Source organism: Pungitius pungitius, chromosome 3 (genome assembly GCF_949316345.1).
Source record: "Pungitius pungitius chromosome 3, fPunPun2.1, whole genome shotgun sequence".
NCBI lineage: Eukaryota > Metazoa > Chordata > Actinopteri > Perciformes > Gasterosteidae > Pungitius > Pungitius pungitius.
In genome coordinates, this window is record NC_084902.1 from 28,386,072 (window position 1) to 28,413,975 (window position 27,904).

General features: G+C 44.7%; 1 protein-coding gene, 1 long non-coding RNA gene and 14 other non-coding genes across 16 annotated transcripts; 12 read left to right on the forward strand and 4 right to left on the reverse strand.

Moving 5' to 3' along the window:
• Positions 1-450: 450 nt before the first annotated feature.
• Positions 451-524, reverse strand: trnai-aau (transfer RNA isoleucine (anticodon AAU)). Its single transcript has one exon. It is a non-coding gene; the product is annotated as a tRNA-Ile (tRNA).
• A 61-nt stretch (positions 525-585) lies between these two features.
• On the forward strand, positions 586-12,191 carry LOC119220536 (N-chimaerin). The gene is made up of 15 exons (XM_037476640.2): positions 586-813; positions 1,131-1,236; positions 2,796-2,834; positions 2,948-3,003; positions 4,309-4,340; positions 4,461-4,574; positions 5,191-5,317; positions 5,619-5,780; positions 8,098-8,175; positions 8,607-8,691; positions 8,961-9,134; positions 9,647-9,724; positions 9,828-9,965; positions 10,099-10,204; positions 10,354-12,191. Exons 2-15 carry the CDS (start codon positions 1,218-1,220, stop codon positions 10,523-10,525), a joined length of 1,380 nt encoding a protein of 459 aa, XP_037332537.2. The 5' UTR covers positions 586-813; positions 1,131-1,217; the 3' UTR covers positions 10,526-12,191.
• A 1,617-nt stretch (positions 12,192-13,808) lies between these two features.
• Positions 13,809-13,881, forward strand: trnam-cau (transfer RNA methionine (anticodon CAU)). Its single transcript has one exon. It is a non-coding gene; the product is annotated as a tRNA-Met (tRNA).
• Positions 13,882-16,192: 2,311 nt separating this feature from the next.
• On the forward strand, positions 16,193-18,351 carry LOC134127026 (uncharacterized). The gene is made up of 4 exons (XR_009955976.1): positions 16,193-16,511; positions 17,056-17,143; positions 17,301-17,678; positions 17,763-18,351. It is a non-coding gene; the product is annotated as an uncharacterized LOC134127026 (long non-coding RNA).
• Positions 18,352-19,869: 1,518 nt separating this feature from the next.
• trnag-gcc (transfer RNA glycine (anticodon GCC)) lies at positions 19,870-19,940 on the forward strand. Its single transcript has one exon. It is a non-coding gene; the product is annotated as a tRNA-Gly (tRNA).
• A 718-nt stretch (positions 19,941-20,658) lies between these two features.
• On the forward strand, positions 20,659-20,729 carry trnag-gcc (transfer RNA glycine (anticodon GCC)). Its single transcript has one exon. It is a non-coding gene; the product is annotated as a tRNA-Gly (tRNA).
• Positions 20,730-21,447: 718 nt separating this feature from the next.
• Positions 21,448-21,518, forward strand: trnag-gcc (transfer RNA glycine (anticodon GCC)). Its single transcript has one exon. It is a non-coding gene; the product is annotated as a tRNA-Gly (tRNA).
• Positions 21,519-22,236: 718 nt separating this feature from the next.
• Positions 22,237-22,307, forward strand: trnag-gcc (transfer RNA glycine (anticodon GCC)). The gene has a single exon. It is a non-coding gene; the product is annotated as a tRNA-Gly (tRNA).
• Positions 22,308-23,025: 718 nt separating this feature from the next.
• Positions 23,026-23,096, forward strand: trnag-gcc (transfer RNA glycine (anticodon GCC)). Its single transcript has one exon. It is a non-coding gene; the product is annotated as a tRNA-Gly (tRNA).
• Positions 23,097-23,814: 718 nt separating this feature from the next.
• Positions 23,815-23,885, forward strand: trnag-gcc (transfer RNA glycine (anticodon GCC)). Its single transcript has one exon. It is a non-coding gene; the product is annotated as a tRNA-Gly (tRNA).
• Positions 23,886-24,603: 718 nt separating this feature from the next.
• Positions 24,604-24,674, forward strand: trnag-gcc (transfer RNA glycine (anticodon GCC)). The gene has a single exon. It is a non-coding gene; the product is annotated as a tRNA-Gly (tRNA).
• Positions 24,675-25,813: 1,139 nt separating this feature from the next.
• Positions 25,814-25,884, forward strand: trnag-gcc (transfer RNA glycine (anticodon GCC)). Its single transcript has one exon. It is a non-coding gene; the product is annotated as a tRNA-Gly (tRNA).
• A 321-nt stretch (positions 25,885-26,205) lies between these two features.
• trnag-gcc (transfer RNA glycine (anticodon GCC)) lies at positions 26,206-26,276 on the forward strand. The gene has a single exon. It is a non-coding gene; the product is annotated as a tRNA-Gly (tRNA).
• A 139-nt stretch (positions 26,277-26,415) lies between these two features.
• trnad-guc (transfer RNA aspartic acid (anticodon GUC)) lies at positions 26,416-26,487 on the reverse strand. Its single transcript has one exon. It is a non-coding gene; the product is annotated as a tRNA-Asp (tRNA).
• A 351-nt stretch (positions 26,488-26,838) lies between these two features.
• Positions 26,839-26,910, reverse strand: trnad-guc (transfer RNA aspartic acid (anticodon GUC)). Its single transcript has one exon. It is a non-coding gene; the product is annotated as a tRNA-Asp (tRNA).
• A 351-nt stretch (positions 26,911-27,261) lies between these two features.
• trnad-guc (transfer RNA aspartic acid (anticodon GUC)) lies at positions 27,262-27,333 on the reverse strand. The gene has a single exon. It is a non-coding gene; the product is annotated as a tRNA-Asp (tRNA).
• Positions 27,334-27,904: the final 571 nt, after the last annotated feature.

Here is a 27,904-nt window from a genome sequence, read left to right on the forward strand (position 1 = left end):
ACTCCCAAGTATTAACTTGTCACACTTGACACTTAATTAACTCTAAACTACTCTATTTCAAAGGGGAAAATGTTTCTCTTAACGCTGCTTTTTAAGATTTTACAACTTAAGTAGGTAAAAAAATAAATAATGAAATTATTGTTGGTATGAAAATATAACGAGTGTATTCAGTTGTCATGATTAACGAGTATCTTGCCAGTAATGTATATTAGTATTGCTTCTTTTACAGAAGAATAGTCTATATGACTGTGAACCACGTGCAACATGTGAACGTGATTAGTTCATTGTAGATCCACCTAAAGAGGTGGAATACAGTGAATTCATAATGTACGGCGTTTAGCGATGTTCTAATGGTAACGGAAAATGTAAATTTCTTTCTCATTCCTCATTTATAGTATTTCAGGTCATAAGGCCATTCCGGAATCTTCAAAGAATCAAGAAAATAAGAATTGGCCAGTACGGGTATCGAACCCGCGACCTTGGCGTTATTAGCACCACGCTCTAACCAACTGAGCTAACCGGCCGTAGAGATTCTCGTGACACAGTAAAGTTAAATACCTCGAAACCGTTAGCGTTAATTATTTTTTTTATTTTTTTCTGACAAAGAAGGCAGACGAGCAAGCTTTTGCGTTCGCTAGCTTCCATGGATGTTTTGCTTGTTCTCTTTTAGTAAAGCCTAAAGTTGCCCCCAACAACAACCCACAACTCTTGCTAACATCGGAAAGGACCGTTACCATAGTTACATTTGAGAGAGGGCGAGACTGCTCACGTGACCCAGTAAGATGGCGACCACAATGCAGAATGGATTTGAATGTGAGTACGCCGTATTATTAGCTAACTGTTAGTTTATTAACCAGTGTTTAAATTCACAATGTTAGAAAACTGTCGTCGGTTCACTTTCAGTGTATTACAACGTCTTTGTTTACCTTTACGGTTTGGTTAACGGATGCATCCGTTGGTTCCGTTTGATGATCGGTTCAGCTCCCAACCGAAATAACGTTACCGAACCCGCTAACGTTAGCTCACCGCTTATTGTTCATCGTTATTCAGCTGCTTTCACTTTAGCTAAGGTAGCGTTAGTTAACCCCGGTCAGTGGGATAATGCCTCTAAACATATTCTTTTTTTTCAGGATTTGAACTAAGAGTGGTCCGTTTTTGCTGGAAATTTGGATTCACTGGTTAATCGATCCTCGTAATATTGAAATCCCAGAATCGAGATGGCTCTGAATGTGTTTGGTAAGCTGCACACCAGTTTGTTTGTATGCGTGTCATCACCGCGTTTTTCTAATAAAACTGGGATATCCCAGTAACTACTGTACACAAGCATTTCCAAGTACTTTAATTATGTGGAACTTCAAACTTCTTCACCACTCAACCTCTGAGGCAAATCAATATCAAATCGCCCTCTGCTACGTTTATGTCACATTTGTATTTTACTGGTAACTTTGCATGCTAATGTTTTATAAAGGAACCACACGATCATCTTATGAATTATTATGATGCAATTCTATAGAAACTATCCAACCGTGAATAAATTGGTCAAATCAGCTTTGCTTAAACTTAGTAGGAACTTGAGTAACGTTAACTCTTTCAAATTGTGTATTTTAAGTGGTGCAGTGTCTTAAATTTCATTTTCTGTTCAATAGTACTGAAGTATAGCTTTGTATTTCATGCTTTTTGGTCAGATTTAATATAAAATGATTAATTGGTTGTGGGAAATGTAGTTCCATATTGTAAAAATACTAAATCACCAATGCATTACAGCGGGCCTTTCAGCACTCGGGTCCCAGCACCGGCATTTATTTACCCGGATTTGTATCCTGCTGCACACTGCGAGTCTTCAGCAGGCCGTATGTTTTGTCTTCGCGGCGTCTCGCTGTGAGCTTCTGTTGCCCTGAGAAAGAGGGGGAGACACTTGGCCGGAGAGGACCTGCAGTTATTTTGAAGACAGGATACCGGGGACAACCAGTGTTGAATAGATAAGGAACAGGAAACAGGCCCTTAGTATTGCTTCTGCAGAGAAGATGGAACATGCGCCTCCATTAAAGAAGATACTGGCCTCTGCATGCTATTTGTTTTATCATCAAAACTTGCTTTTAAAGAAATCTACATAACAGAAGCTACAACAGAGGATTAACCAGCCCATACCTTGTCACGCTTGCATATTACTGGTCGCAATGCGTTGCGTCATGTTGCTTTCTGATGTGTTTGTAAATGACAATTGACACGTCACAAATCGGTTCAGCCAAACGCGGCTGCAGAGCTCGAGGCAGAAAGATCTTGTGTTCTTCTCGGCGTCTCACGCTGCAGAGAGTCTAATATCCATGTCTGTCAATGTTCATGGGCTGCAGCAGCTGAACAAGCAGCGAGAGCTCAGTTACAAGGCAAATCGAAATGGATCAATCATTCACAACTTTTCATGCTTCACAGAATAGATTCATTCACAGAGTCACTTTCACTCATTTTTTTACCTTATTCATTTGGCAATGGCATTTTAGTTTTAAGCTGTATACAATTGATTGCTCCAAGCGTCTGGTACTCTTACCCAGCACCCACTTGTCACATGAGAAGCCATTGATTGAGTTTGTGTAAACAGAGTGGGAAATGTCTTTCAGATGTGTTTCCTTCAGCTCCTTCTGCAAAAAGATAGTGTAATTGTATTCGTTTGAAATACGCAAACTTATGTCCAAGTTGAGAAATGAGGCAGATCAAATGAACACAGTACCACCTGGGGGCGCTGGAGCTAAAGAAATAAATAGTAAGTGTTTAAGACCTGTTGTTCTTTCTGTCCTCAGATCATGATGAATACAGACCACCGGTGTGGAAGTCTTACTGTAAGCATTTATGGATCAGTCTGTGTGTTATAATCATTTGTGATTTTTCTTAAACTACAAGATTAGTGTTTCTTATATGCTGATGATTTGCTTTTTTTTTTTTTTTGCCACAGTGTACCAGCTCCAGCAGGAGGCGCCTCACCCACGCAGACTCACCTGCACCTGTGAGGTGAGCACGTGCTTCCTCTGTTTGATTTGAATGAAGCCCCCAAAGAAGCTCAGTTTGATCTGCCATTGGCTTGTATCTTCACTTAGCCATGCTGTCTATGTTCCAGCTTCACTTTGGATTACCAAGTGAAACAATAATGCTGTGGTGTAAGCCTCAAGCTGAACATTTCATAGTGTGTGTGTGTGTGTGTGTGTGTTTGGTCTCCTCACAGCTTGTAGCCGAGCTGATTATTTTTTGCTGTGGTTCACCATTGTCTTCAGGGAAGACATCTATAAATCATAAACATATTAATGACTTCATCATCTGTTTAATCCATGTTGGTACAAGCGCCCTCAGTGTTATTAGGGGGAAATCCCAGTGTGTGCGCCACCAGATGTGTTAGTGGGGGGAGGGCACCAAGGTCCGTGGGAATCCGAGGGGGATTAATTGATGGGGGATTGTGCGTCTGTTGTTTGTGTTAGTCTTTTTAGGGCATGCTGGATGGACAGTGGTGTGTGTGTGTGTGTGTGTGGGGGTGCGGGCTAAATGAACAGCTGTTGGCTTTGATGCCCGGTCAGGTAATTCTTGCTGACCCATTTAAACCCCCCCGCCCCACCCCCCTTAACGACCGGGAGCATTGTGTTCAGCTGTATGTGATTTAATGATAAACACTTATCTAAGGCTGGTACTTTTTAATTTGTGGCATGTCAGGGTGACTTAAATGAAGGGGACACTGTCCTTTAGCCGCAGGACTTCGTCTTACATTATTATTATACAGCTTTATCAAAGCCATGGCTAAAAAACAAACAGGAGTAACATGTTCCACTGCTGGTGGATAATTGAGGAAGCTCTGAAACGTTGCTCATAGACCGATGGAATGAGGGGCGCCTCATTTTGTCTTTGACCATCTTGATTTATGTGTATATAGAACGAGCCGGAGTTTGCTGTTTGCACAAATTATATCCACACACATATCAAGGTGCACACACACACACACACACACACACACACACACACACACACACACACAGAGCATCCATATTAATATTCAGCTTTGCTTGTTGGACATTTGTTGATTTATTGGCTCTACAGCAGTTTGAGTGCAACACAATGTTCTGCTTTTCATCCGACTCGTGCAGTATTCTCTGGGCCCACGCGATCAGTGCGTGTGTGTGTGTGTGTGTGCGTGGTGTCATTTCACACTCTGTATTTTTGCTGTTGTGAGGAATGATGTGCAGTCCCACAGAGCAATATGACGTAAATCCGCCATGTGAACATTTCAGCAGTACTTTCTTCCTCTGTAACATATTCCTTTTGTCCCTGCAGGTGGACAACCGGCCCAAATACTATGGAAGAGAGTAAGTTATCCTTCTCTTCATCAGCGCTCGATGCGAGGCACATTCCCTCAGTTCGTCTCCAACTCGTCACCCCCGAAAAGCCTGTTCCTCACCTAAAGCGTTGCTCCTTTTCACGGCCAGGTACCACGGGATGATCTCGAGAGAAGATGGCGACCAGTTGCTGAGTCAGGCCGAAGGCAGCTACCTCATCAGAGAGAGTCAAAGGCAGCCGGGCACCTACACGCTGGCTCTGAGGTAGATGCAGGAGATCTTTGAGGTCAAACCCAAACCCTTCTTCTGAGTTCAAGGGACTGTTGAATGTCAGCTGTCGTTTCCTTTGAGTTGGAGCCACAGTTTGAAATGGGCGCAAGGCACAATTGGAACGCGCTTTTGGGTCGGCTCTATTCATATCCGCCTGCATGCGATTCTTTTCCTTTTCCCTGCCTCTCCCGTGGCCGTGGTTCCAATTACCGTCCATAAATACCCCTTCACAAACCAGCGTCCCACTCCGGGCCCGGCGGAAATGGGAAGGTTGGGTTTTGGGTTAATGGTCTCACGGTGCGGTTTCATCTCGCGGCGGTTCGATTCTGATGCGCTGAGGGGCAGATGACGGGTTGGCCCAGTTCAGCGTCTGCCTGTCACACTTTTTGTGCCATTTCTTGACTCTGTGTTTTCTTAGTAAAGGGCGGCAGTAGTGTGTGAATGAATGGGGGGGGGAACGCTACTCCTCCATCAACGACTATCTGTCCGATTCAATCTTCTATTATGAATAAGTAACTATGATTTTAAGCTCCAAATGACTTCAATGTCAGACTCATTTCGCCCAACACGCACAATCCGAAGCCACAGTGTCCTCCTTCGTTCCGACCAGGTTTGGGAACCAGACGAGAAACTTCCGGCTCTACCACGACGGGAAGCACTTTGTCGGAGAGAAGCGGTTCGAGTCCATCCACGACCTGGTCACCGACGGCCTCATCACACTCTACATCGAGACCAAGGTGCGTGGCCACGTGTCCCCCCCCCCCCCCCCCCCCTGTCCTCCTCATGAGCTCTCTGCTCAACCCAAAACATCAGAGCTGCAATCAAGGAATGTAAATGCTGATTATGGATGTTTACAGAATGCAAGGGTTTGAGCTCTGAGCTTATGTAACCTTTTCATTTTCTTCACTCTTAAGTGTTTCTTTGTTTATTGTGTAAAATCCAGAGTATGTTTTGGAAGATCCAGGGTCAGTTAGGGGAGAGGCGGCGAAACCCCAAACCTGCGACCGCCGTGTTGACAGTAACCTTCTCCTCTGTCAGGCAGCAGAGTACATCGCTAAGATGACCATAAACCCCATCTATGAACACGTAGGCTACACCACGCTGAACCAGGAGCCCGCTCTGAAAAAACACCTGCCACAAAGCCCCGACGCCCCGGATGGACCCCCCCCGCCCAAAGACGACCTCCCCGCCGAGGAGAGGGTGAGCACAAACGCAGGCGCTCTGTCCCCTCGAAGCCTTGTTGAAATCGGACACATTTCTAGTACATTACACACACCATCGAGCTGCATGATAGTGAGCGCAGGAAGTAATCAGTAGTTATCAGTCGTAACCAAACAGTAGATAACCGTTGAGAAACTTAATGTGAGAAACGTTTCTGTAAAGAACTTGGGTGGAAGGATGAGAGTTGGTGAGAAGGTAGTGAAGGAAGGAGGAGGCGGAGGAGGATGGTGGACTCCAGCCAAAGACTCTGCAGTGAATCTACATAACAACAGTTTGCCTGCAGAAACCCGCTATCTCCCAAAAGTATGAAGCAGTGAAGTTTGTTGATAGTTGTTTCATGAGATCTGTTTTTTAACCCAGAGGACAAAAAAAGGAAACTTTTATTTAAACAGATGGAGCTTTGACGTGTGAGGGTTATTTTCTGGCGCTGCAATGAACTCGGATGCTAATCACCGGTTAACACTTAGATGTCAGTTCTGCGGATGTGTGTTTATGCAGGACAACAAGGCAGTTTTGTGTGTGTGTGTGTGTGTGTCTGCCTGCTACTCCAGCTCTGAACCTCCGGAGGCCTCGTGTGACCTGCAGTGCATGACCACCTGCACCGCTCCTCATACATCACTGTCTTTGTGCGTGTACGTGCACGCGGCCCCGTGTACGTGTGTGCTTTTGTAATTGGTTGGATTTGCAGACAAAGCAGTACGAGCGTGACATTGAGAGCCGTGGTGGCTCTCTGTGTGGGAGACAAAATGCTCATTTCACAAAAGCGAACCACCTTTTATCGCAGGTTAAATGCGGATTTCAACGGTCCCGTGGCTTCCATAAAGGCATGGTAATGGTGATTCGTTTTTTACATTTTTAGTGGGATTAAGTATTATTTTGACGAGAGGCAGAGGGCAAATATCTCATTTTAATACCTCAGATCTGATGGAAAATCCAGAATTCTGACACTTTAGGATCTTAAATGACCTTGCTGAGGATAACTAGCTGTTTTTGTCTTTCCTTCTATAATCCGGTCATTCTTTTATCCACCCTGCTACCCGCCACCCTGTCATTAAATACCCCCGACCAGTCACACATATGCACCGCAATGTATCCATATCCAACGCAATATATTATAACATTATTGTATACTTTGGCTCAAAATAATCCAATGGAACTAAAAAGCTTGCAGATGCGTCCGATGGGGCCTCATTAAGCAGAGAGGGGACCAGAGCAGCGGATTTTCTGAAGCAATGTCGCTGGTGGAAACACAAAAGAAGAGTGATTCTGCGCCTGCATCGCTGTGCCTTTTCCCCGTGGCAGAAACAGGAGACGGACAACAAGCATCTCTGCTCTGTGATTGGCTCGTTCTCCTCTCACTGTGACCTGTTAAATTCATCCGTAGCTCAGCCCTCCCCCTCCTCCACTGTCTCTGCCCGCCTTAAACGCCTCCCTCCCTCCCTCCCTCCCTCCTCCGCCAGCGCTGCCTGGTGAGTGTGTGGAGGGAGAGAGGATGAAGACACACACACACACACACACACACACACACACACACACACACACACACACACACACACACACACACACACTGAGCCATGTGGGCTGAAGCACTCACCTCCACCGGGCTGCGAGACGGGAATGCACATTATGCCGCATCACTCCCGTAGGATGAAGGATTTTGGAAGCGCAGTTTTGAAGAAGACTTATTGAACCATATCAAGAGAACTTTCTTTAACAATATTTTCTTTTTTTCGGCTGGGTGGCCTTTGTTATGAACTGGAATCGCACCGTGCAGCAGCTCCCGTGTGCAGAGTTAATCTGATTGGCTGATCGGTGCACTGCTTAAAAGAGCAGGGTCGGTTTGGGACGCTGTCGTCGGATGAGGCTTCTGAAATGATTTGAGACTCGAGCGGGTCATTTCCCTTCTGTTGTGGGACATTGTTTTGCTGTTTTTTTCCTCGCATGTGCTGCCTTTGGGAGCTTCCACATTCCCCCGCTGTGTGACTGCCACTTGGGTCTCACAGCCGGTGTTTGATTTAAGTCTCCGATTCCCACAATGCCGAGCAGAGAGTCGCATGTGGTGAAAAGGGGTAAAAAGCTGCCGCGCAGGCGGGCCCAGACGCCGGCGGGTCAGAGGGGCTCTTTGTTGACCTCAGCCCTCAGTTTGAATGTCGCCGCCGCTCCGGTTCCTTCACTGCCGGTCCCCGGCGCGGGCTCAGGGGCTCGTTTCCACCGGGCCCCCGCCCCCTCCCCCTCCAAACCCACCTCTCCTGCTTCCACCTTCTGGCAACCAATCAGGTCTTTTGCCCTCTCGCAGCTCACGGCGCTGGTGCGGCGGGCCACGCTGAGGGAGAGCGACTTGGCGCCCAAGTACGAGAAGGTCCACAACTTCAAGGTGAGCAGCTCCTTCGCTCCTCCACCCAGCGTGTGTGTGTGTGTGTGTGTGTTGCAAGAATGGCTGATTCAGCTCATGTGGTCTCATTCAAATTCACATCAGAGAGCAAAGAATGCATTAGAATACACACGCACACATTTACAGTTGGGGTTTAAAGCTTTTGTAAGCGCTTTGGATTCCCAGTTGTCCACTGTACCAGCAGCCAGTGAGGAGCACAGCGATGGGATGTGATGGAGGTTTCATTTCATTATATAGAATTAATCCATTCAAAAAGACTAAAGCTCATCGCTCTCTTTGTATTAAAATATGTCATTAGTATATTATATTACTTCTGTTATTTGATCCAATGGGATTTTACTATTTTTCATACATGTTGTTAATTCTTTGATACAATTGAAGTCATTTCTCTGTGCTGTATCTCTTTGAACCAGGTCCATACATTCAGAGGCCCCCACTGGTGTGAGTACTGCGCCAACTTCATGTGGGGTCTCATCGCTCAGGGAGTCAAGTGTGCAGGTAACACACGCAAACACACTCATCGGTGTCTAATGCACTTCTCAAGCCTAAAAAAAGAGTCTGTATCTGCTCCGTTGTGCCTCCTCCGTTGCGTTCCAACGTGGCTTGAAGTTAGTCACTGTCGCCGGTGACTCATCGAGCCGCGCGTCGTGACTTTTAAATGCGAAAATGTTCACTTTGGTGCCAGGAAACACGCTGTCTCTGTCGCGCTTTGCCTGTGCAGCAGTGGTGCTAATTCCTCCTTTTGATGGTCCGCCTCTCTCTGTCAGACTGCGGCTTAAACGTCCACAAGCAGTGCTCCAAAGTCGTGCCCAACGACTGCCAGCCGGACCTGCGGCACGTGAAGAAGGTGTACAGCTGCGACCTGACCACGCTGGTGAAGGCCCACAACACCAAGAGGCCCATGGTGGTGGACATGTGCATCCAGGAAATCGAGGCTCGGGGTGAGAGGGGGAGAACACCCACGGGGGCCGGCATGCGCGTGTGAGACGGCGGCACTAGGCGCGCATCATACATGCGTGCTAACTCCCACATGCGCTGCAGTCCACCCCCCCCCCCCCCCCTCCCTAATGGGATCTGGGAGGGGTGTTTTATTGACTACGTTTCAGGACCTGAGTGAAACTAATGCGTGAAATCAATAAAGACGCCCGCGTTGAAGCGATTGGACTTGACGGGAGCAAGAGAGCAATTTACTTCTCATTCCCTGTTGTCCCCGTTTGATTCCCTCATCAATCCTCCCTCTCGTCTGCATGTGTGTTTCTGCTGGCCCGTCGGGGGAGAGAGCGTCGTCTCTAACGCGTTGTTGTGTATCAGCACATCCGTTTGAACTGTGTGACGCAAATGTTTATTATCAGGTTTTATTATTCTGCAGATTTAAACCGTTAGTCACTTGTCAATTGTTGAACTTGTCCATTTTCACGTCCCAAGACATCAAATGAATGTCTGTCTGTCGCAGGTCTGCAGTCAGAGGGCCTGTACAGGATATCTGGCTTCAGTGAGCTGATTGAAGACGTCAAGCTGGCCTTTGACAGAGGTGACTGTTTGACTGTTTCCCCTTCCGACTGAAGGCTGGTGTTTCGTGTGGTCTTTGCTCACCGCCTTGGGTCACTCGTTTGGCCGATGGATCTGCCCCACAGATGGAGAGAAGGCGGACATTTCCTCACACGCTTACGAGGACCTCAACATCATCGCCGGAGCCCTCAAGCTCTACTTCAGAGAGCTGCCTATTCCCCTCATCACGTATGACGCTTACCCACGCTTCATAGAAACAGGAAGTAGGTCTCCACGCTCGCTGTGTGTTATATACTTAGGAACCCAGAATGAGAGGTGTCCTGCGTATTGTTCAAATCAGGAAAAGATGCAGGTTTGCTCACATTTTAAAGTAAACCTACTGTCTCTGTTTTGCAGAGATCGCAGACGCAGAAAAGCGGCTGGAGTCTCTCCACGAGGCCTTGAAGCTGCTGCCGCCGGCCCACTGCGAGACGCTGCGATACCTCATGGCTCACCTCAAGAGGTCCTCGCCCACGAGTCCCGGGCCCACTTCGTCACGCGCTTTCAGTCGTTAAAGATTTGGCGTTGTGACACCCGATCCCGATTTAGTCCTAGTTTTGCGTCCATCTTGTCAGCTCACTCACTCACATAGTCTGTCCTCTCTGATTCCAGGGTGACCGAGTACGAGAAGGAGAACCTCATGTCCAGCGAGAACCTGGGAATCGTCTTCGGCCCGACCCTGATGAGGGCCCCCGGGCTGGACGCCATGACGGCGCTCAACGACATCCGATACCAGAGACTCGTGGTGGAAACGCTCATTAAAAACGAAGATGTGCTTTTCTGAGCGGACCGGAGGGGAAAGGACCGATGGGGTGTGAAAGGATGGGAAGAGAAATGAATCGTGGCAGGTGCGTGTCGCTGAAGAGGACAACAAGGAGGGTTCTCGCGTGGAGGAAGTGGAAGGAGGGGACAATGAAGGAAGGGACTGTTTGCACCGAAGGAAACAAGTTTGAAAAGGGGCAGGAAGTAGAACGAAGGATGTAGTGTTTCCCCACATCATTTAAGTCAAATTGTAAATGAAGGACACTTCTCATGCTTCACTCGATAGAAATGAGCAAATATCTGAGGATAATCCAGGAACATATATGTCCATGTGAGGGAAGCGCTCTGTGTTGATATCTTTCTTAAATTGTTTTTTTTTTCTTCCCGCAGACTTATTTTAGGTGCTCCAATGTGCTGCCTTTAAGAAGCTTTTGTTAGCATTGTTCGCCTGAAACCTAATGAGCCACAATCTCGTGAGTAAGTGTCACCTCGTGGTTACCAATGGTTTCAGTGGAAAAGGCTCCCATTAATTTTCATTTGCATTTAATCCTCCTTCAGAGAAGAAGAAGAAGCACTGACAGCTGGATGAATGAATGAATAGAAAAAGTAAACCAGTCTGATTCCTCTGAATGGAACTAAAGTGACGTTGGACCTATTTGTCTTTTAAAACTCAATAGCTTCCTCTTCTGTTCCACAGACTAAAACATAATTATACATCATTTCACACAAAGCAGGCTTTAGTTCCTAACACAGACGTATGATAAGCTGTTGTTGCTGTTTTAATTACATGACAACTGATGGGGCTGTATATTAAACGGTTAGATTTTGTTCTCCTCTTACAGGGAAGCTTTGCTGAATGTTTTCCTTCTGACCTGCAGCCTGTTCTTCTTCTCCATTGGGGCTTTAAACTCAGCCTAACTGACTTGAAACTATATTTGTGAAACAGTTTTTTTTTTATGTTGTTTTGACTTTGCTATGGATTGTCATTTTTATAAAGCAGTATTGTGATTAAGTACGCTCTCCTGCACTCGATTCGTGCAGATTGAAATAATCATTTGACTTTTTTGGCCTGAGAAGGTTAAGAGATTAATTAGAAATTAAACAAATATGGGGCAAAAATCGGAATATAAAAAAACCTCATACTATTAATTACTCTGTATCCATGAATGATTATGAGGCCATACAAGTGAAAGATGATAAAACTGTGAAATTGTGACAAAAAATAAGGCCAGTTTGGATCATTTGTTTTTAATACTTTATTTTTTACAGACGATGACAAGATGAGATGTCAGCTAAATACAAGTTAATTTTTTTTAATCAAATGCTATACAGATGTTTATTGTAGATTGGGAGTAGGGCTGTGAGCTATGTGAGCCAAACTGCAAAGGTGATGATGAAGGAGTAAGTGAAAGGACATCTGTTGTATGAAGGAGTGTCATCGCCACATCTTTTAATTTCTAACTAATACCATTTGAAGAGGGGTGGAGGTGCTCTGCATGTTTCCACACACACACCTATGCTAACACACTAAACCCTTCTTTTATTCATATATACCCCCATTTATGTCGGGGGGGGGGGGGCTGTTTGTCTGCACCGAGTTTTTTTTATTTTACTATCATTGCTGTAAAGTATTTTCTATCTTGTTTCTGCATGCTGTAATTAAATTATTAAATATGCATCCCAGTTGGTACATTTTATGAGTTCCTGGTTTATACCACTCACACGTGATTTAACGTCATTTCAGCCCGTAGCTCTTGACGAAGCTTTTCTTATTTTCCATCCGAGTGCGGTGTGCACACCTGCTCAACACGTGACCCGGCCACCGCCCTCGGCCTCTTCCATTGGATCCTGGTTAATTGTCCCCAGTGCGTTACACGGTCACTTCGACGTTATTACTACTTACTTTAATTAGAATTCTCAAACCCATTTTCAACAGTTTATGTGTTTGTTTTCGTCGTAAGAAAGAACGAAGATGAACCGCCTCGAAGTATCTTGCCTGGACTTTTGGTGTTTTGGAAAACACCTGATTAATTTGTTGTGTGCGGCCTTGGGGTAAGTTAATGAAGACACAATGTCAATTTGTCACCTGTAAGTTACGCATGTAACGTAAATCTATAAAAATTCACGTACGGGTAGCAACATCGCTGAAAGCTAACGTTGCATCGCCATTGGCTCGCAGCTTTAATTAACACGTTATTTTTTATTTGTATTTTTGCTTGTTCAACGGCTGATGAGCCGTGACTGAAATGAACTGGTAAACGATTGTTGAACAAACTAACCGCTAATGTGAGGTGTTAACTATCTAAAAGTAATAACTTAATGTTAACTATGTAAAAGTAATAACTTAATTATAATCATCAGGCCTATCTTCGCACACGATTTCCCGGGGATGCGGGTAGCATCGCCATTGGCTAGTACCTTGTTGAAGCTAACGCTACCGTTAGCTTACGTTAATTAACATAAGCTAATTTAAGTCACATTACTGCAAACTGCTTCTTTCCCCTGTTCAACAGCTGATGGCCATGGCTGAAATTAACTGGGGAACAATATTTGAACCGCCAATGTGAGCAGTTAACTATCTAAAAGTAATAACTTAATTATTAACATCAGTCCTATCTTCGCACACAATTTCCCGGGGATGCGGGTAGCATCGCCATTGGCTAGTACCTTGTTGAAGCTAACGCTACCGTTAGCTTACGTTAATTAACATAAGCTCATTTAAGTCACATTACTGCGAGATGCCTTTTCCCCGTGTTCAACAGCTGATGGCCGTGGCTGAAATTAACTGGGGAACAATATTTGAACCGCTAATGTGAGCAGTTGACGAAGGTTAACTAACTTATTGTTATCCGAAAGAAACCTCGTTTCTGACATCAGGCCTTCGCACACAATTTAATGGCGATGCGCGGCATGACGGCAATACCTCAGCGACATGTTATGCTCCCTTTATTCACAGTGTATAATACATTTTTGGTTACACATCCCATTGTTGGATGTTTGGATTTCCTTAAATTACATATTTTTGTGGACTTAACCGTGTTAATAGAAGGAAGGGCAGTAGGCCGAAGGCTCCACAGTGGAAGCGAGTGGAGCGTTGCTGCACTCTCGCGGAGGATCAGCGTTACTACAGCCAATAGATATATGTTTTTGTCGCTTGAAGTAATACTTCCACATCTTTCGAGTTTTTTAAATGTGGACATCTGACATGATCTGTTCTCCAGCAATCCGAGATACTCTCGTTTTGTCGTCTGAGACTTTATTCTTGCATTTCCTATTTAAGGACTTCCGATGACGCCACAAATGTAGCCTCGTTGGCGCAGTAGGCAGCGCGTCAGTCTCATAATCTGAAGGTCGTGAGTTCGAGCCTCACACGGGGCATTTCTTTTGCGCTTTTAGGTTTTTTAACTTAAATATTGTATGGTATTCCCTCAATTTATCGAATTGTACATTTTCCTTCTACTACTGAATCTGCTGTTTTATTATTGGTAGTACAACTACAGCTACTACTTACAGAAAATTAAGAAACTTATTTGGTTTCCTTCTATAAACTACTGACAGCATTTCTCCCACACAGGTTTCAATCTTTGTTACATATGTAACTACACTTCTCTTTGAATCTTAACTGAGAGAGGCAGAGCGTAACAGCAGGTATCTTAAAAAGGGAGATAGTGCCTCTCTCCAACATGCCCGGCTAGCTCAGTCGGTAGAGCATGAGACTCTTAATCTCAGGGTCGTGGGTTCGAGCCCCACGTTGGGCGAAATCCTTTTTAATTTTGGTCATCTATGACTAAGATTACCTCGTCAACAACTTGGCGTTTCCTTTTGAGGTGTGGAATGTGAACTGGTTGCAATGTGGGTGTCTCACGGTCAATGCGTGAGGCTTGAGAACCCTGCAATGAGTTTTGAAAAAAACTACTGCAACTGAATGTCTCATCTATCCAGGAAAACTGTGGCTATTGTCGCCAACAAATGGAGCAGTTTCAGTCGGAAACACAGATGTTGTCGGGAGACACCCTTGACCCTCCCTCAACGTGACCCAGGCAATCATGTTTTGACAGACAGAATGAAAGACAACAAATGATCAATAAAAGCACACAATTGATTCCAGCTGCAAAAACAGGATGCCACCGTGGACTAGGTTAGGTAACAGGTTTCCCTGTTGCCCCCTGCTGAAATTATCCCCCGCCCCCTGAATAAGGTGGAATAAAAAAGAACAAAAAAATTGAAACCACGCCAATTCCACTACTAGACGTGTGCACATATGTCCGTATATGCCGCACACGTACCAGCGGACAGACATACATTTCTGTCTACTCTGCTTTGTGCTCGGTATCGTGCACATCCATTGTTGGATGTTTGGATTTTCATGAATTACATATTTTTTGTGGACGTGACCGTGTTCATGGAAGGAAGGGCAGTGGGCCGAAGGTTCCACAGTGGAAGCGAGTGGAGCGTTGCTGCACTCTAGCGGAGGATCAGCGTTACTACAGCCAATAGATTTATGTTTTTGTCGCTTGAAGTAATACTTCCACATCTGTCGAGTTTTTAAAATGTGGACATGTTGCCCCCTGCTGAAATTATCCCCCGCCCCCTGAATAAGGTGGAATAAAAAAGAACAAAGAAATTCCACCCTCGCCAATTCCGCTACTAGACGTGTGCACATATGTCCGTATATGCACACACACGTGCCAGCGGACAGACAACAAACCGCTTTCTTCTGCATCCGATTCACAGCTTCCAGTTGGCTCTCGGTTGTGGATCTGATTACACCACGCTTCTGTAAAAACAAAGAACAAAACATTTGTCCACTGCAGTCTCAACTCATTTTATTTTACCCAAATAGAGGATTGGCTGTTAACCACAAAATGGCAGTAACTCATGAGGAGAGGAGAAACACCTCACTGACTGCACTCTGTCTAACGATAGCTAGCTAGCAAGCCTTCGTTGCTAACGATAGTTAGACAGCTGATCAACAAGAGCGTCAAAATAGTTTGTGTTTAAGATAGAAAATTGTCAAGTAAAATGGCCACTCGAGACAAAGATACACTCTTATATCGCTACTACTATATCGCTTTGATATGTCAAACACTGACCAAGAAGAGGCTCCCGAACCACTTTTAGATTTTAGGGTTCAACAGGACGTTTTCTGGTAAGTAAACAGTCAAAAGTAAAAAGTCACCTCGACATTTTGTTTGTAAATTGGCATACAGGTCATACAGTCTTGTTGTCCGTGTCGAGCGCATCGAAATTTAAATAGTGTATACAAGTACGAGTATGTAACAAACGCAGTCTATTTATGTAAGTTACTGTGTTTATGTAAATCCCAGTAACGGGGACGCCATTAAGATATGACTGCAACATTTGTAAAGCTCCAGCTCTAAAGTCCAATTTTATCTGACAAGAGCAATTGACTATGCAGAAGGCGTAAATAGCGTTTAAAGATTTTAACGTTTACTCATTAAATTGGTGTATTAGTTGACTTTGTGATTACGGGACGAGCATTTCCAGGTTTTGACCTAGCTTGGCTGTCAGATGGGAAATGACTGAACAAGAGTGATCTTGGTAAGTAAGTAAATACAGTACATACATTACAATAATTAATAGAGCTATTTTGGGGAAATATTTCAACTCCAACAAATGACACAAATTGTTCGTTTAGCCCGTTGACATTTTGCGTCGTTGACATATTGCGTCGTTCACAACCTTTTGCATTGATTTGCTTTTTTTGCAATCTACTTGCCTGGAAAATTTGCTTCCCTTTCGGAAAGCGGCCTGCTTGATCTGATCCCAACTGGTGCTTTGTTTTTGGACTCATGTGATTTTCATTGGTCAAAACAAATACCATGCACAGGGCTGTTCATAAGTGTATATACGTGGAGGATTCTAAAAGGTACTCAGATAGCAGTCAACTCCGGGGCGGATCCGCTCTTACACGGCTTGAAAAGAGTTTTGAATGAGACGACGAGCCGATCAACCTTGAGGCAAATGTTTGTTTGGTGACTGATTTGGTAAGCTCTTTTTCCTTAAATACGTTTTAAAGTATGATTTTAAAAGTGGAATTTTCTAAACATGGTGTATTCTATTTGTGTTTTTTTAAATGCTTTTTTTTGTATATCGGATCGTTTCACTTTAGTTTACTTTAGTTTTAAACAAACCCAGAGCCAACCACTGTTTTCTTTCTTGTGGGGCATTGCACTGTGGTTTAGGGGGATATTAGAGTTGCATGCATATCTTTTTGTCGTTTGAGTTACCTCAGCAATGCTGTGTGTAGGTAAAGCTAACCCTAACATTGACTCTTAATACTTTCAGTCAGCTTGTTTTTAATGTTTACAACAAGCCCATTTCTGTTTAAAAAAACGTCTAACACTAATTCACATACTCCTACCTGTAGACCATTTTTGAGTAGTTGAGTATTGTTTTCTTGGTTTTATTGTTCTTGAAACATAAAGTCATATTTCTTAATAATTCAGGATTTTTCACTTAATTGAGTTCATCAGCACCTGTAGTGTCGATGGTATGATGATGGTGACTGCCTTTGGCTTTGTTTACAAGAAGGACGAAAGAGTGGACAGGGCTGTCAAAAATGCAGAGGAACCTGGCCCTGACTTGAAGATGTTTGACAGCAGAGTTATATCATACGGTATGTTCCTAATATTTTTTTAGCTGCTTCATGAGCATATCAAAAATAATTTACCTTATGTTCATTCAAGGAGTAAAAATTTGTGATTTGAATCACATTGATTGGTTTATAGTTCTGTACTTTGTTTTTCATTTTGTTATTTTGACTTTCGTTTTAGGTTATTATTTGGAGGCGAGACAAAGGATGACAAAATAAATGCACATCCAGTCTACATTAGGAAGAGGCAATTCCTATGAAGAGAAAGCCAATGCATATACTTTTTTCATCACAGTCCTTCAGTGTTATATTGTGACTATTTTTCTAAACCCCTTTATAGCCATTTCATTCGGGACTCTGATGATGACAGCGAGAAGGAAAATCCTCTCAAAAAAGCCAGAGGTCCAATCACCAGTGACACAGCCTTCAACCTTTCCCCTCCACCTCCCAAAGGTCCGACCACTAGCGAGACAGTGGCCCCTCCTCCATCTTTTCCACGTACTCCCTCACTTCGACATCTGGACAGTGGAAGATCAGCAGAAGAAACACCTTCAACAAGGTGCCCAGCAACACTAAATAGTATGCTGTTTGATGGATTTTAAAAAAAAACTTACGTAATAGTGCCTCTTTTTATCCAATTTAGATTCCCTTCCTGGCAACCATCAGAGGACATGACACAAAACGGGTTAGCTGATTGGAAGCACATCGTCCTGTCCTCTGTAATAAGAAGATCCTTTGAGTGCCTTATCCTGTCTCCCCTGAAACCTTTACCGGTCCCCTCCTGGACACAGTGCTGTTAGCCTACAGAGTCGAAAGGGCTGTAGACGACGCTGTCAACTTGGGCCTTCATTTCATTCTCCAGCATCTGGACTCGCCAGGAACCTGCGCCACCATTTTGTTTGTTGACTTCAACTCTGCATTCAACACCATCATCTTGTCTATACTGCATGACAAACTCTCCTGGCTGTGCATGCCCAACTCCACCTGCAAGTGGATCATTGACTTTGTCTCTGGCAGAAAGCAGGGTGTGAGACTGGGAAAGTGTCCATCAGCACCAGTTCTGCCCAAGGCTGCGTTTTTTTCCCCTTTACAATACTCTGTGTACACCTACACCTCCGGTCACCAGCCCGTCAAGCTCCTAAAGTTTGCAGATTACAACACCTCATTGGCCACCCCTCGTCACTCAATAAATGGCTTCTGATTTTCAAGTTCAATAGTCTTCAAAACCCTCGGCATCATTTCCATTCATATATCTTTTGGATCATTCATGAAGGTAAGAACGGTTGTACGTTAACATTTTTTTTATTTTTTGGAATTCCGATTTTTTGTGTGTATTGTTTTTAGTTTATATATAGTTTATGAAGTATAAATCCACAGGAGGTTGTTAGGAAGAGTGGCCTGCTTGATTCGATACCATCCTTTGCTTTGTTTTTGGACTCATGTGCTTTTCATTGGTCAAAACAAACACAACGTTCAAGTACAGGGCTATTCATGAGTGTACCTGGTACCAGAATAACCACGGCCAAAGATCGATGATCGACCTTGTTGTCGCATCATAAGAAGCCGAAAGTCTTGGACACCTGGGTGAAGGTAACAGCAGGGCTGTCTGCTAAAAGTCACTACATGTAGTGAGCTTGATCAGATAGCTGGGGAGAGGGCTGGATAAGTCTGGTAAACCCGTGGTTGTACTGCGGGTGAGCTGGGAACTTCTAGCTGTAGTCCCTTTCCGTGAAATCCTGAACTCCCTCCTCTGGATTTATTCTTTGTATCTTGGGGAAGAATAGGAAGGGGAAGCAGAGTTGCTCAAGTTTAATGAACTTCAGAGATCTAAGGATACCTCCCCTGCGCAAGAACGTCTCCATGTTCTTTTTTGTTACACCTAGTCTGATTTTTTTGCCTGTCAACCTTTTTCCACTGTCAGGTATCCTGTCTCCCTACTGGATATTCCTGTGACGGTATGACAGGTTTACATGTGAGCATTAGTGTTTGAGTGGCAGAATTTTTGCCCGGGGTTCGATTCCCGGCCAATGCAACATCCTTTTTTTCCTTTTGTTTTTTGGAGGCTGTTGTTTTTTTTGTCACTTTTATTTTGTATTTTTTGTTCTTCTAAAGGGGACTTCACATAGTTTATGATGTATAAATCCACAGGAGGTTGTTAGGAAGAGCGGCCTGCTTGATTCGACACCATCCTTTGCTTTGTTTTTGGACTCATGTGCTTTTCATTGGTCAAAACAAACACCACGTTCAAGTACGGGGCTATTCATGAGTGTACCTGGTACCAGAATAACCACGGCCAAAGATCGATGATCGACCTGGTTGTCGCATCGTCAGAAGCCGAAAGTCTTGGACACCTGGGTGAAGGTAACAGCAGGGCTGCCTGCTAAAAGTCACTACATGTAGTGAGCTTGATCAGATAGCTGGGGAGAGGGCTGGATAAGTCTGGTAAACTCGTAATTGTACTGCGGGTGAGCTGGGAACTTCTAGCTGTAGTCCCTTTCCGTGAAATCCTGAACTCCCTCCTCTGGATTTATTCTTTGTGTCTTGGGGAAGAATAGGGACGGGAAAGCAGAGTTGCTCAAGTTTAAGGAACTTTGGAGATCTAAGGATACCTCCCCTGCGCAAGGACCTTTGCATGTTAATTTTTTTACAGCTGGTCTGAGTTTTTTGCCTGTCAACCTTTTTCCACTGTCTGGCCTTCATGTCTCCCTACTGGATATTCCCGAGACGCTGTGACAGAGGTGTCCATGTGAGCATTGGTGGTTCAGTGGTAGAATTCTCGCCTGCCACGCGGGAGGCCCGGGTTCGATTCCCGGCCAATGCAACATCCTTTTTTTCCTTTTGTTTTTTGGAGGCTGTTGTTTTTTTTGTCACTTTTATTTTGTATTTTTTGTTCTTCTAAAGGGGACTTCACATAGTTTATGATGTATAAATCCACAGGAGGTTGTTAGGAAGAGCGGCCTGCTTGATTCGACACCATCCTTTGCTTTGTTTTTGGACTCATGTGCTTTTCATTGGTCAAAACAAACACCACGTTCAAGTACGGGGCTATTCATGAGTGTACCTGGTACCAGAATAACCACGGCCAAAGATCGATGATCGACCTGGTTGTCGCATCGTCAGAAGCCGAAAGTCTTGGACACCTGGGTGAAGGTAACAGCAGGGCTGTCTGCTAAAAGTCACTACATGTAGTGAGCTTGATCAGATAGCTGGGGAGAGGGCTGGATAAGTCTGGTAAACTCGTAATTGTACTGCGGGTGAGCTGGGAACTTCTAGCTGTAGTCCCTTTCCGTGAAATCCTGAACTCCCTCCTCTGGATTTATTCTTTGTGTCTTGGGGAAGAATAGGGACGGGAAAGCAGAGTTGCTCAAGTTTAAGGAACTTTGGAGATCTAAGGATACCTCCCCTGCGCAAGGACCTTTGCATGTTAATTTTTTTACAGCTGGTCTGAGTTTTTTGCCTGTCAACCTTTTTCCACTGTCTGGCCTTCATGTCTCCCTACTGGATATTCCCGAGACGCTGTGACAGAGGTGTCCATGTGAGCATTGGTGGTTCAGTGGTAGAATTCTCGCCTGCCACGCGGGAGGCCCGGGTTCGATTCCCGGCCAATGCAACATCCTTTTTTTCCTTTTGTTTTTTGGAGGCTGTTGTTTTTTTTGTCACTTTTATTTTGTATTTTTTGTTCTTCTAAAGGGGACTTCACATAGTTTATGATGTATAAATCCACAGGAGGTTGTTAGGAAGAGCGGCCTGCTTGATTCGACACCATCCTTTGCTTTGTTTTTGGACTCATGTGCTTTTCATTGGTCAAAACAAACACCACGTTCAAGTACGGGGCTATTCATGAGTGTACCTGGTACCAGAATAACCACGGCCAAAGATCGATGATCGACCTGGTTGTCGCATCGTCAGAAGCCGAAAGTCTTGGACACCTGGGTGAAGGTAACAGCAGGGCTGTCTGCTAAAAGTCACTACATGTAGTGAGCTTGATCAGATAGCTGGGGAGAGGGCTGGATAAGTCTGGTAAACTCGTAATTGTACTGCGGGTGAGCTGGGAACTTCTAGCTGTAGTCCCTTTCCGTGAAATCCTGAACTCCCTCCTCTGGATTTATTCTTTGTGTCTTGGGGAAGAATAGGGACGGGAAAGCAGAGTTGCTCAAGTTTAAGGAACTTTGGAGATCTAAGGATACCTCCCCTGCGCAAGGACCTTTGCATGTTAATTTTTTTACAGCTGGTCTGAGTTTTTTGCCTGTCAACCTTTTTCCACTGTCTGGCCTTCATGTCTCCCTACTGGATATTCCCGAGACGCTGTGACAGAGGTGTCCATGTGAGCATTGGTGGTTCAGTGGTAGAATTCTCGCCTGCCACGCGGGAGGCCCGGGTTCGATTCCCGGCCAATGCAACATCCTTTTTTTCCTTTTGTTTTTTGGAGGCTGTTGTTTTTTTTGTCACTTTTATTTTGTATTTTTTGTTCTTCTAAAGGGGACTTCACATAGTTTATGATGTATAAATCCACAGGAGGTTGTTAGGAAGAGCGGCCTGCTTGATTCGACAACATCCTTTGCTTTGTTTTTGGACTCATGTGCTTTTCATTGGTCAAAACAAACACCACGTTCAAGTACGGGGCTATTCATGAGTGTACCTGGTACCAGAATAACCACGGCCAAAGATCGATGATCGACCTGGTTGTCGCATCGTCAGAAGCCGAAAGTCTTGGACACCTGGGTGAAGGTAACAGCAGGGCTGTCTGCTAAAAGTCACTACATGTAGTGAGCTTGATCAGATAGCTGGGGAGAGGGCTGGATAAGTCTGGTAAACTCGTAATTGTACTGCGGGTGAGCTGGGAACTTCTAGCTGTAGTCCCTTTCCGTGAAATCCTGAACTCCCTCCTCTGGATTTATTCTTTGTGTCTTGGGGAAGAATAGGGACGGGAAAGCAGAGTTGCTCAAGTTTAAGGAACTTTGGAGATCTAAGGATACCTCTCCTGCGCAAGGACCTTTGCATGTTAATTTTTTTACAGCTGGTCTGAGTTTTTTGCCTGTCAACCTTTTTCCACTGTCTGGCCTTCATGTCTCCCTACTGGATATTCCCGAGACGCTGTGACAGAGGTGTCCATGTGAGCATTGGTGGTTCAGTGGTAGAATTCTCGCCTGCCACGCGGGAGGCCCGGGTTCGATTCCCGGCCAATGCAACATCCTTTTTTTCCTTTTGTTTTTTGGAGGCTGTTGTTTTTTTTGTCACTTTTATTTTGTATTTTTTGTTCTTCTAAAGGGGACTTCACATAGTTTATGATGTATAAATCCACAGGAGGTTGTTAGGAAGAGCGGCCTGCTTGATTCGACACCATCCTTTGCTTTGTTTTTGGACTCATGTGCTTTTCATTGGTCAAAACAAACACCACGTTCAAGTACGGGGCTATTCATGAGTGTACCTGGTACCAGAATAACCACGGCCAAAGATCGATGATCGACCTGGTTGTCGCATCGTCAGAAGCCGAAAGTCTTGGACACCTGGGTGAAGGTAACAGCAGGGCTGTCTGCTAAAAGTCACTACATGTAGTGAGCTTGATCAGATAGCTGGGGAGAGGGCTGGATAAGTCTGGTAAACTCGTAATTGTACTGCGGGTGAGCTGGGAACTTCTAGCTGTAGTCCCTTTCCGTGAAATCCTGAACTCCCTCCTCTGGATTTATTCTTTGTGTCTTGGGGAAGAATAGGGACGGGAAAGCAGAGTTGCTCAAGTTTAAGGAACTTTGGAGATCTAAGGATACCTCCCCTGCGCAAGGACCTTTGCATGTAAATTTTTTTACAGCTGGTCTGAGTTTTTTGCCTGTCAACCTTTTTCCACTGTCTGGCCTTCATGTCTCCCTACTGGATATTCCCGAGACGCTGTGACAGAGGTGTCCATGTGAGCATTGGTGGTTCAGTGGTAGAATTCTCGCCTGCCACGCGGGAGGCCCGGGTTCGATTCCCGGCCAATGCAACATCCTTTTTTTCCTTTTGTTTTTTGGAGGCTGTTGTTTTTTTTGTCACTTTTATTTTGTATTTTTTGTTCTTCTAAAGGGGACTTCACATAGTTTATGATGTATAAATCCACAGGAGGTTGTTAGGAAGAGCGGCCTGCTTGATTCGACACCATCCTTTGCTTTGTTTTTGGACTCATGTGCTTTTCATTGGTCAAAACAAACACCACGTTCAAGTACGGGGCTATTCATGAGTGTACCTGGTACCAGAATAACCACGGCCAAAGATCGATGATCGACCTGGTTGTCGCATCGTCAGAAGCCGAAAGTCTTGGACACCTGGGTGAAGGTAACAGCAGGGCTGTCTGCTAAAAGTCACTACATGTAGTGAGCTTGATCAGATAGCTGGGGAGAGGGCTGGATAAGTCTGGTAAACTCGTAATTGTACTGCGGGTGAGCTGGGAACTTCTAGCTGTAGTCCCTTTCCGTGAAATCCTGAACTCCCTCCTCTGGATTTATTCTTTGTGTCTTGGGGAAGAATAGGGACGGGAAAGCAGAGTTGCTCAAGTTTAAGGAACTTTGGAGATCTAAGGATACCTCCCCTGCGCAAGGACCTTTGCATGTAAATTTTTTTACAGCTGGTCTGAGTTTTTTGCCTGTCAACCTTTTTCCACTGTCTGGCCTTCATGTCTCCCTACTGGATATTCCCGAGACGCTGTGACAGAGGTGTCCATGTGAGCATTGGTGGTTCAGTGGTAGAATTCTCGCCTGCCACGCGGGAGGCCCGGGTTCGATTCCCGGCCAATGCAACATCCTTTTTTTCCTTTTGTTTTTTGGAGGCTGTTGTTTTTTTTGTCACTTTTATTTTGTATTTTTTGTTCTTCTAAAGGGGACTTCACATAGTTTATGATGTATAAATCCACAGGAGGTTGTTAGGAAGAGCGGCCTGCTTGATTCGACACCATCCTTTGCTTTGTTTTTGGACTCATGTGCTTTTCATTGGTCAAAACAAACACCACGTTCAAGTACGGGGCTATTCATGAGTGTACCTGGTACCAGAATAACCACGGCCAAAGATCGATGATCGACCTGGTTGTCGCATCGTCAGAAGCCGAAAGTCTTGGACACCTGGGTGAAGGTAACAGCAGGGCTGTCTGCTAAAAGTCACTACATGTAGTGAGCTTGATCAGATAGCTGAGGAGAGGGCTGGATAAGTCTGGTAAACTCGTAATTGTACTGCGGGTGAGCTGGGAACTTCTAGCTGTAGTCCCTTTCCGTGAAATCCTGAACTCCCTCCTCTGGATTTATTCTTTGTGTCTTGGGGAAGAATAGGGACGGGAAAGCAGAGTTGCTCAAGTTTAAGGAACTTTGGAGATCTAAGGATACCTCCCCTGCGCAAGGACCTTTGCATGTTAATTTTTTTACAGCTGGTCTGAGTTTTTTGCCTGTCAACCTTTTTCCACTGTCTGGCCTTCATGTCTCCCTACTGGATATTCCCGAGACGCTGTGACAGAGGTGTCCATGTGAGCATTGGTGGTTCAGTGGTAGAATTCTCGCCTGCCACGCGGGAGGCCCGGGTTCGATTCCCGGCCAATGCAACATCCTTTTTTTCCTTTTGTTTTTTGGAGGCTGTTGTTTTTTTTGTCACTTTTATTTTGTATTTTTTGTTCTTCTAAAGGGGACTTCACATAGTTTATGATGTATAAATCCACAGGAGGTTGTTAGGAAGAGCGGCCTGCTTGATTCGACACCATCCTTTGCTTTGTTTTTGGACTCATGTGCTTTTCATTGGTCAAAACAAACACCACGTTCAAGTACGGGGCTATTCATGAGTGTACCTGGTACCAGAATAACCACGGCCAAAGATCGATGATCGACCTGGTTGTCGCATCGTCAGAAGCCGAAAGTCTTGGACACCTGGGTGAAGGTAACAGCAGGGCTGTCTGCTAAAAGTCACTACATGTAGTGAGCTTGATCAGATAGCTAGGGAGAGGGCTGGATAAGTCTGGTAAACCCGTGGTTGTACTGCGGGTGAGCTGGGAACTTCTAGCTGTAGTCCCTTTCCGTGAAATCCTGAACTCCCTCCTCTGGATTTATTCTTTGTATCTTGGGGAAGAATAGGGACGGGGAAGCAGAGTTGCTCAAGTTTAATGAACTTCAGAGATCTAAGGATACCACCCCTGCGCAAGAACGTCTCCATGTTCTTTTTTGTTACACCTAGTCTGATTTTTTTGCCTGTCAACCTTTCTCCACTGTCAGGTATCCTGTCTCCCTACTGGATATTCCTGTGACGGTATGACAGGTTCACATGTGAGCATTAGTGTTTGAGTGGCAGAATTTTTGCCCGGGGTTCGATTCCCGGCCAATGCAACTTCCTTTTTTTCCTTTTGTTTTTTGGAGGCTGTTGTTTTTTTTGCCACTTTTATTTTGGTTGTTTTGTTCTTCTAAAGGGGACTTCACATAGTTTATGATGTATAAATCCACAGGTTCTGTGACGCTATGACGGGTGTGCACGTGAGCATTTATGGTCCAGTGGTTAAATATTCTCCATATTTTGGAGACATGCCACATACAAGCCTGTCTCAAGGCCTCTTCTACCATCTCGGGGCCCCCCAAAAAAGCTGAATCCCCTGTCCATGAATTCCTATCCTCTCAGGAAATATGTACCAACATCTTAGCGGAGGCTTGCCATGTAACACAGTCTAAATGAACTTTAGAAATGTTACAACATATGTGAGCATTGGTGGTTCAGTGGTAGAATTCTCGCCTGCCACGCGGGAGGCCCGGGTTCGATTCCCGGCCAATGCAACATCCTTTTTTTGCTTTTTAGTCTTTGTAGTCATTTCATTGTTTCATTGATTTGTTTATCTGAGGGGTTTTTTTTCTGGTAGTTTTCATTTCATGTAAATTAGTATTTTATTTTTTATTTTCAATCTTAAGTAAGGTGATCCGATCCCAAGTGGTGCTTCGTTGATGCACTTTGGGTTCGCATTATGCAGGCGCCTATCACGCAGGAGTTCTGGTTTTGATTTATTTCATGTAATATACATTTTGACAGTGAGCTTTACCCTTTAACTACATCTGTAGATAACATTTTGAAGTCCTGATGCATCATGGAGATTCATGTGAGCATTGGTGGTTCAGTGGTAGAATTCTCGCCTGCCACGCGGGAGGCCCGGGTTCGATTCCCGGCCAATGCAACCTACCTTTTTTTTTCCATAAACCCTAACCTTGTAACCCTAACCCATTTTTGTCTTCAACAGATAAATATATAATCCACAGTTTTTTGGGGTGGTGGTTTGGACAACATTTCGTCTCGAAAAAGAAAAAATGTATACACTCCCCGTCGGGGAATTGAACCCCGGTCTCCCGCGTGACAGGCGGGGATACTCACCACTATACTAACGAGGAGGTGGTTTTTTTCACTGCCCCTTCAACTTTTGAGTGCCAGTCCCCTGCAGTTTACCACACAATGAAGCAAAATATGTTATATATATGTTATGTTCATTGTATTTTATTTCATCTGCTTCCTTATTTTAGTTTAGATAAACTCCCTAATCCAAATCCTTTTTGTCTAAATAGAGATAGCTCTCTCCGTCAGGGATATTGAACCACGGTCTCCCGCGCGACAGACGGGTTGCATGTCTGATAAGCTCACTTCGTCAAATATTTGTCTACAAAATATTGAAATGTAAGCTTCTACAGTTTTTTGGGGTGGTGGTTTGGACAACATTTCGTCTCGTAAAGGAAAAAATGTGTCGACTCCCCGTCGGGGAATTGAACCCCGGTCTCCCGCGTGACAGGCGGGGATACTCACCACTATACTAACGAGGAGGTGTTTTTACTTCACCGCCCCTTCAACTTTTGAGTGCCAGTCCCCTGCAGTCTACAACACAATGAAGCAAAATATGTTATATATATTATGTTCATTGTATTTTATTTCATCTGCTTCCTTTTTTTACTTTAGATAAACTCCCTAATCCAAATCCTTTTTGTCTAAATAGAGATACCTCTCTCCGTCAGGGAATTGAACCACGGTCTAACCCGCGTGACAGACGGGTTGCATGTCTGATAAGCTCACTTCGTCAAATATTTGTCTACAAAATATTGAAATATAAGCTTCTACAGTTTTTTGGGGTGGTGGTTTGGACAACATTTCTTCTCGAAAAGAAAAAAATGTGTAGACTCCCCGTCGGGGAATTGAACCCCGGTCTCCCGCGTGACAGGCGGGGATACTCACCACTATACTAACGAGGAGGTGCCCCCATCAACTTTTGAGCCTCAGTACCCCGCAGTCTCCCACACAATGAAGCAACATGTTATATGTTATAGTCAAAATACAGGTTTAGCAAAGTGGTGAGAGAAGCTAAAGGACTGTACTCTGAGAAACTCCCAACAGTTTTCAGGTAATGACTCTGCTTCAGTTTGGAGAAGCTTTAAACACCTCACAAACAAGCTGAAAACCCCGCATTCCATGAATGACCTTTGCCTGGCAGACGAGCTGAATGAGTTCTACTGCAGATTGGAAAGACAATGTCCTGACTCCACCCCCCACAACTTCACCACCCCTCCCTCCCCCGACCCATCAGTAGCTCACACCTTTGGATTACCCTCCCCAGACCAGGGGGGTATTGCACAAAAGTAGAATAAAGAAATAATGTGATAAAGCGCCGCTTGACTTAGTCTGACATGCTCGTTGCGGCTTAATCGGTTGCATGTTTGCCGAGTCGCGCTGAGAAGGAGGCGCTAAGTCGATCCAGGAGCACATATCTCGGATAACTGCACGTCCACGGCTTTCTTAAGTAGACCATGATATCGAACACAGATT

Bases quoted from the DNA above. Each gene is read 5' to 3' on its own strand.
- LOC119220536 (XM_037476640.2), top strand. The intron at 3,004-4,308 runs GTGAGCACGTGC...TTGTCCCTGCAG, and splicing joins GACTCACCTGCACCTGTGAG to GTGGACAACCGGCCCAAATA. The intron at 4,575-5,190 runs GTAGATGCAGGA...CGTTCCGACCAG, and splicing joins ACCTACACGCTGGCTCTGAG to GTTTGGGAACCAGACGAGAA.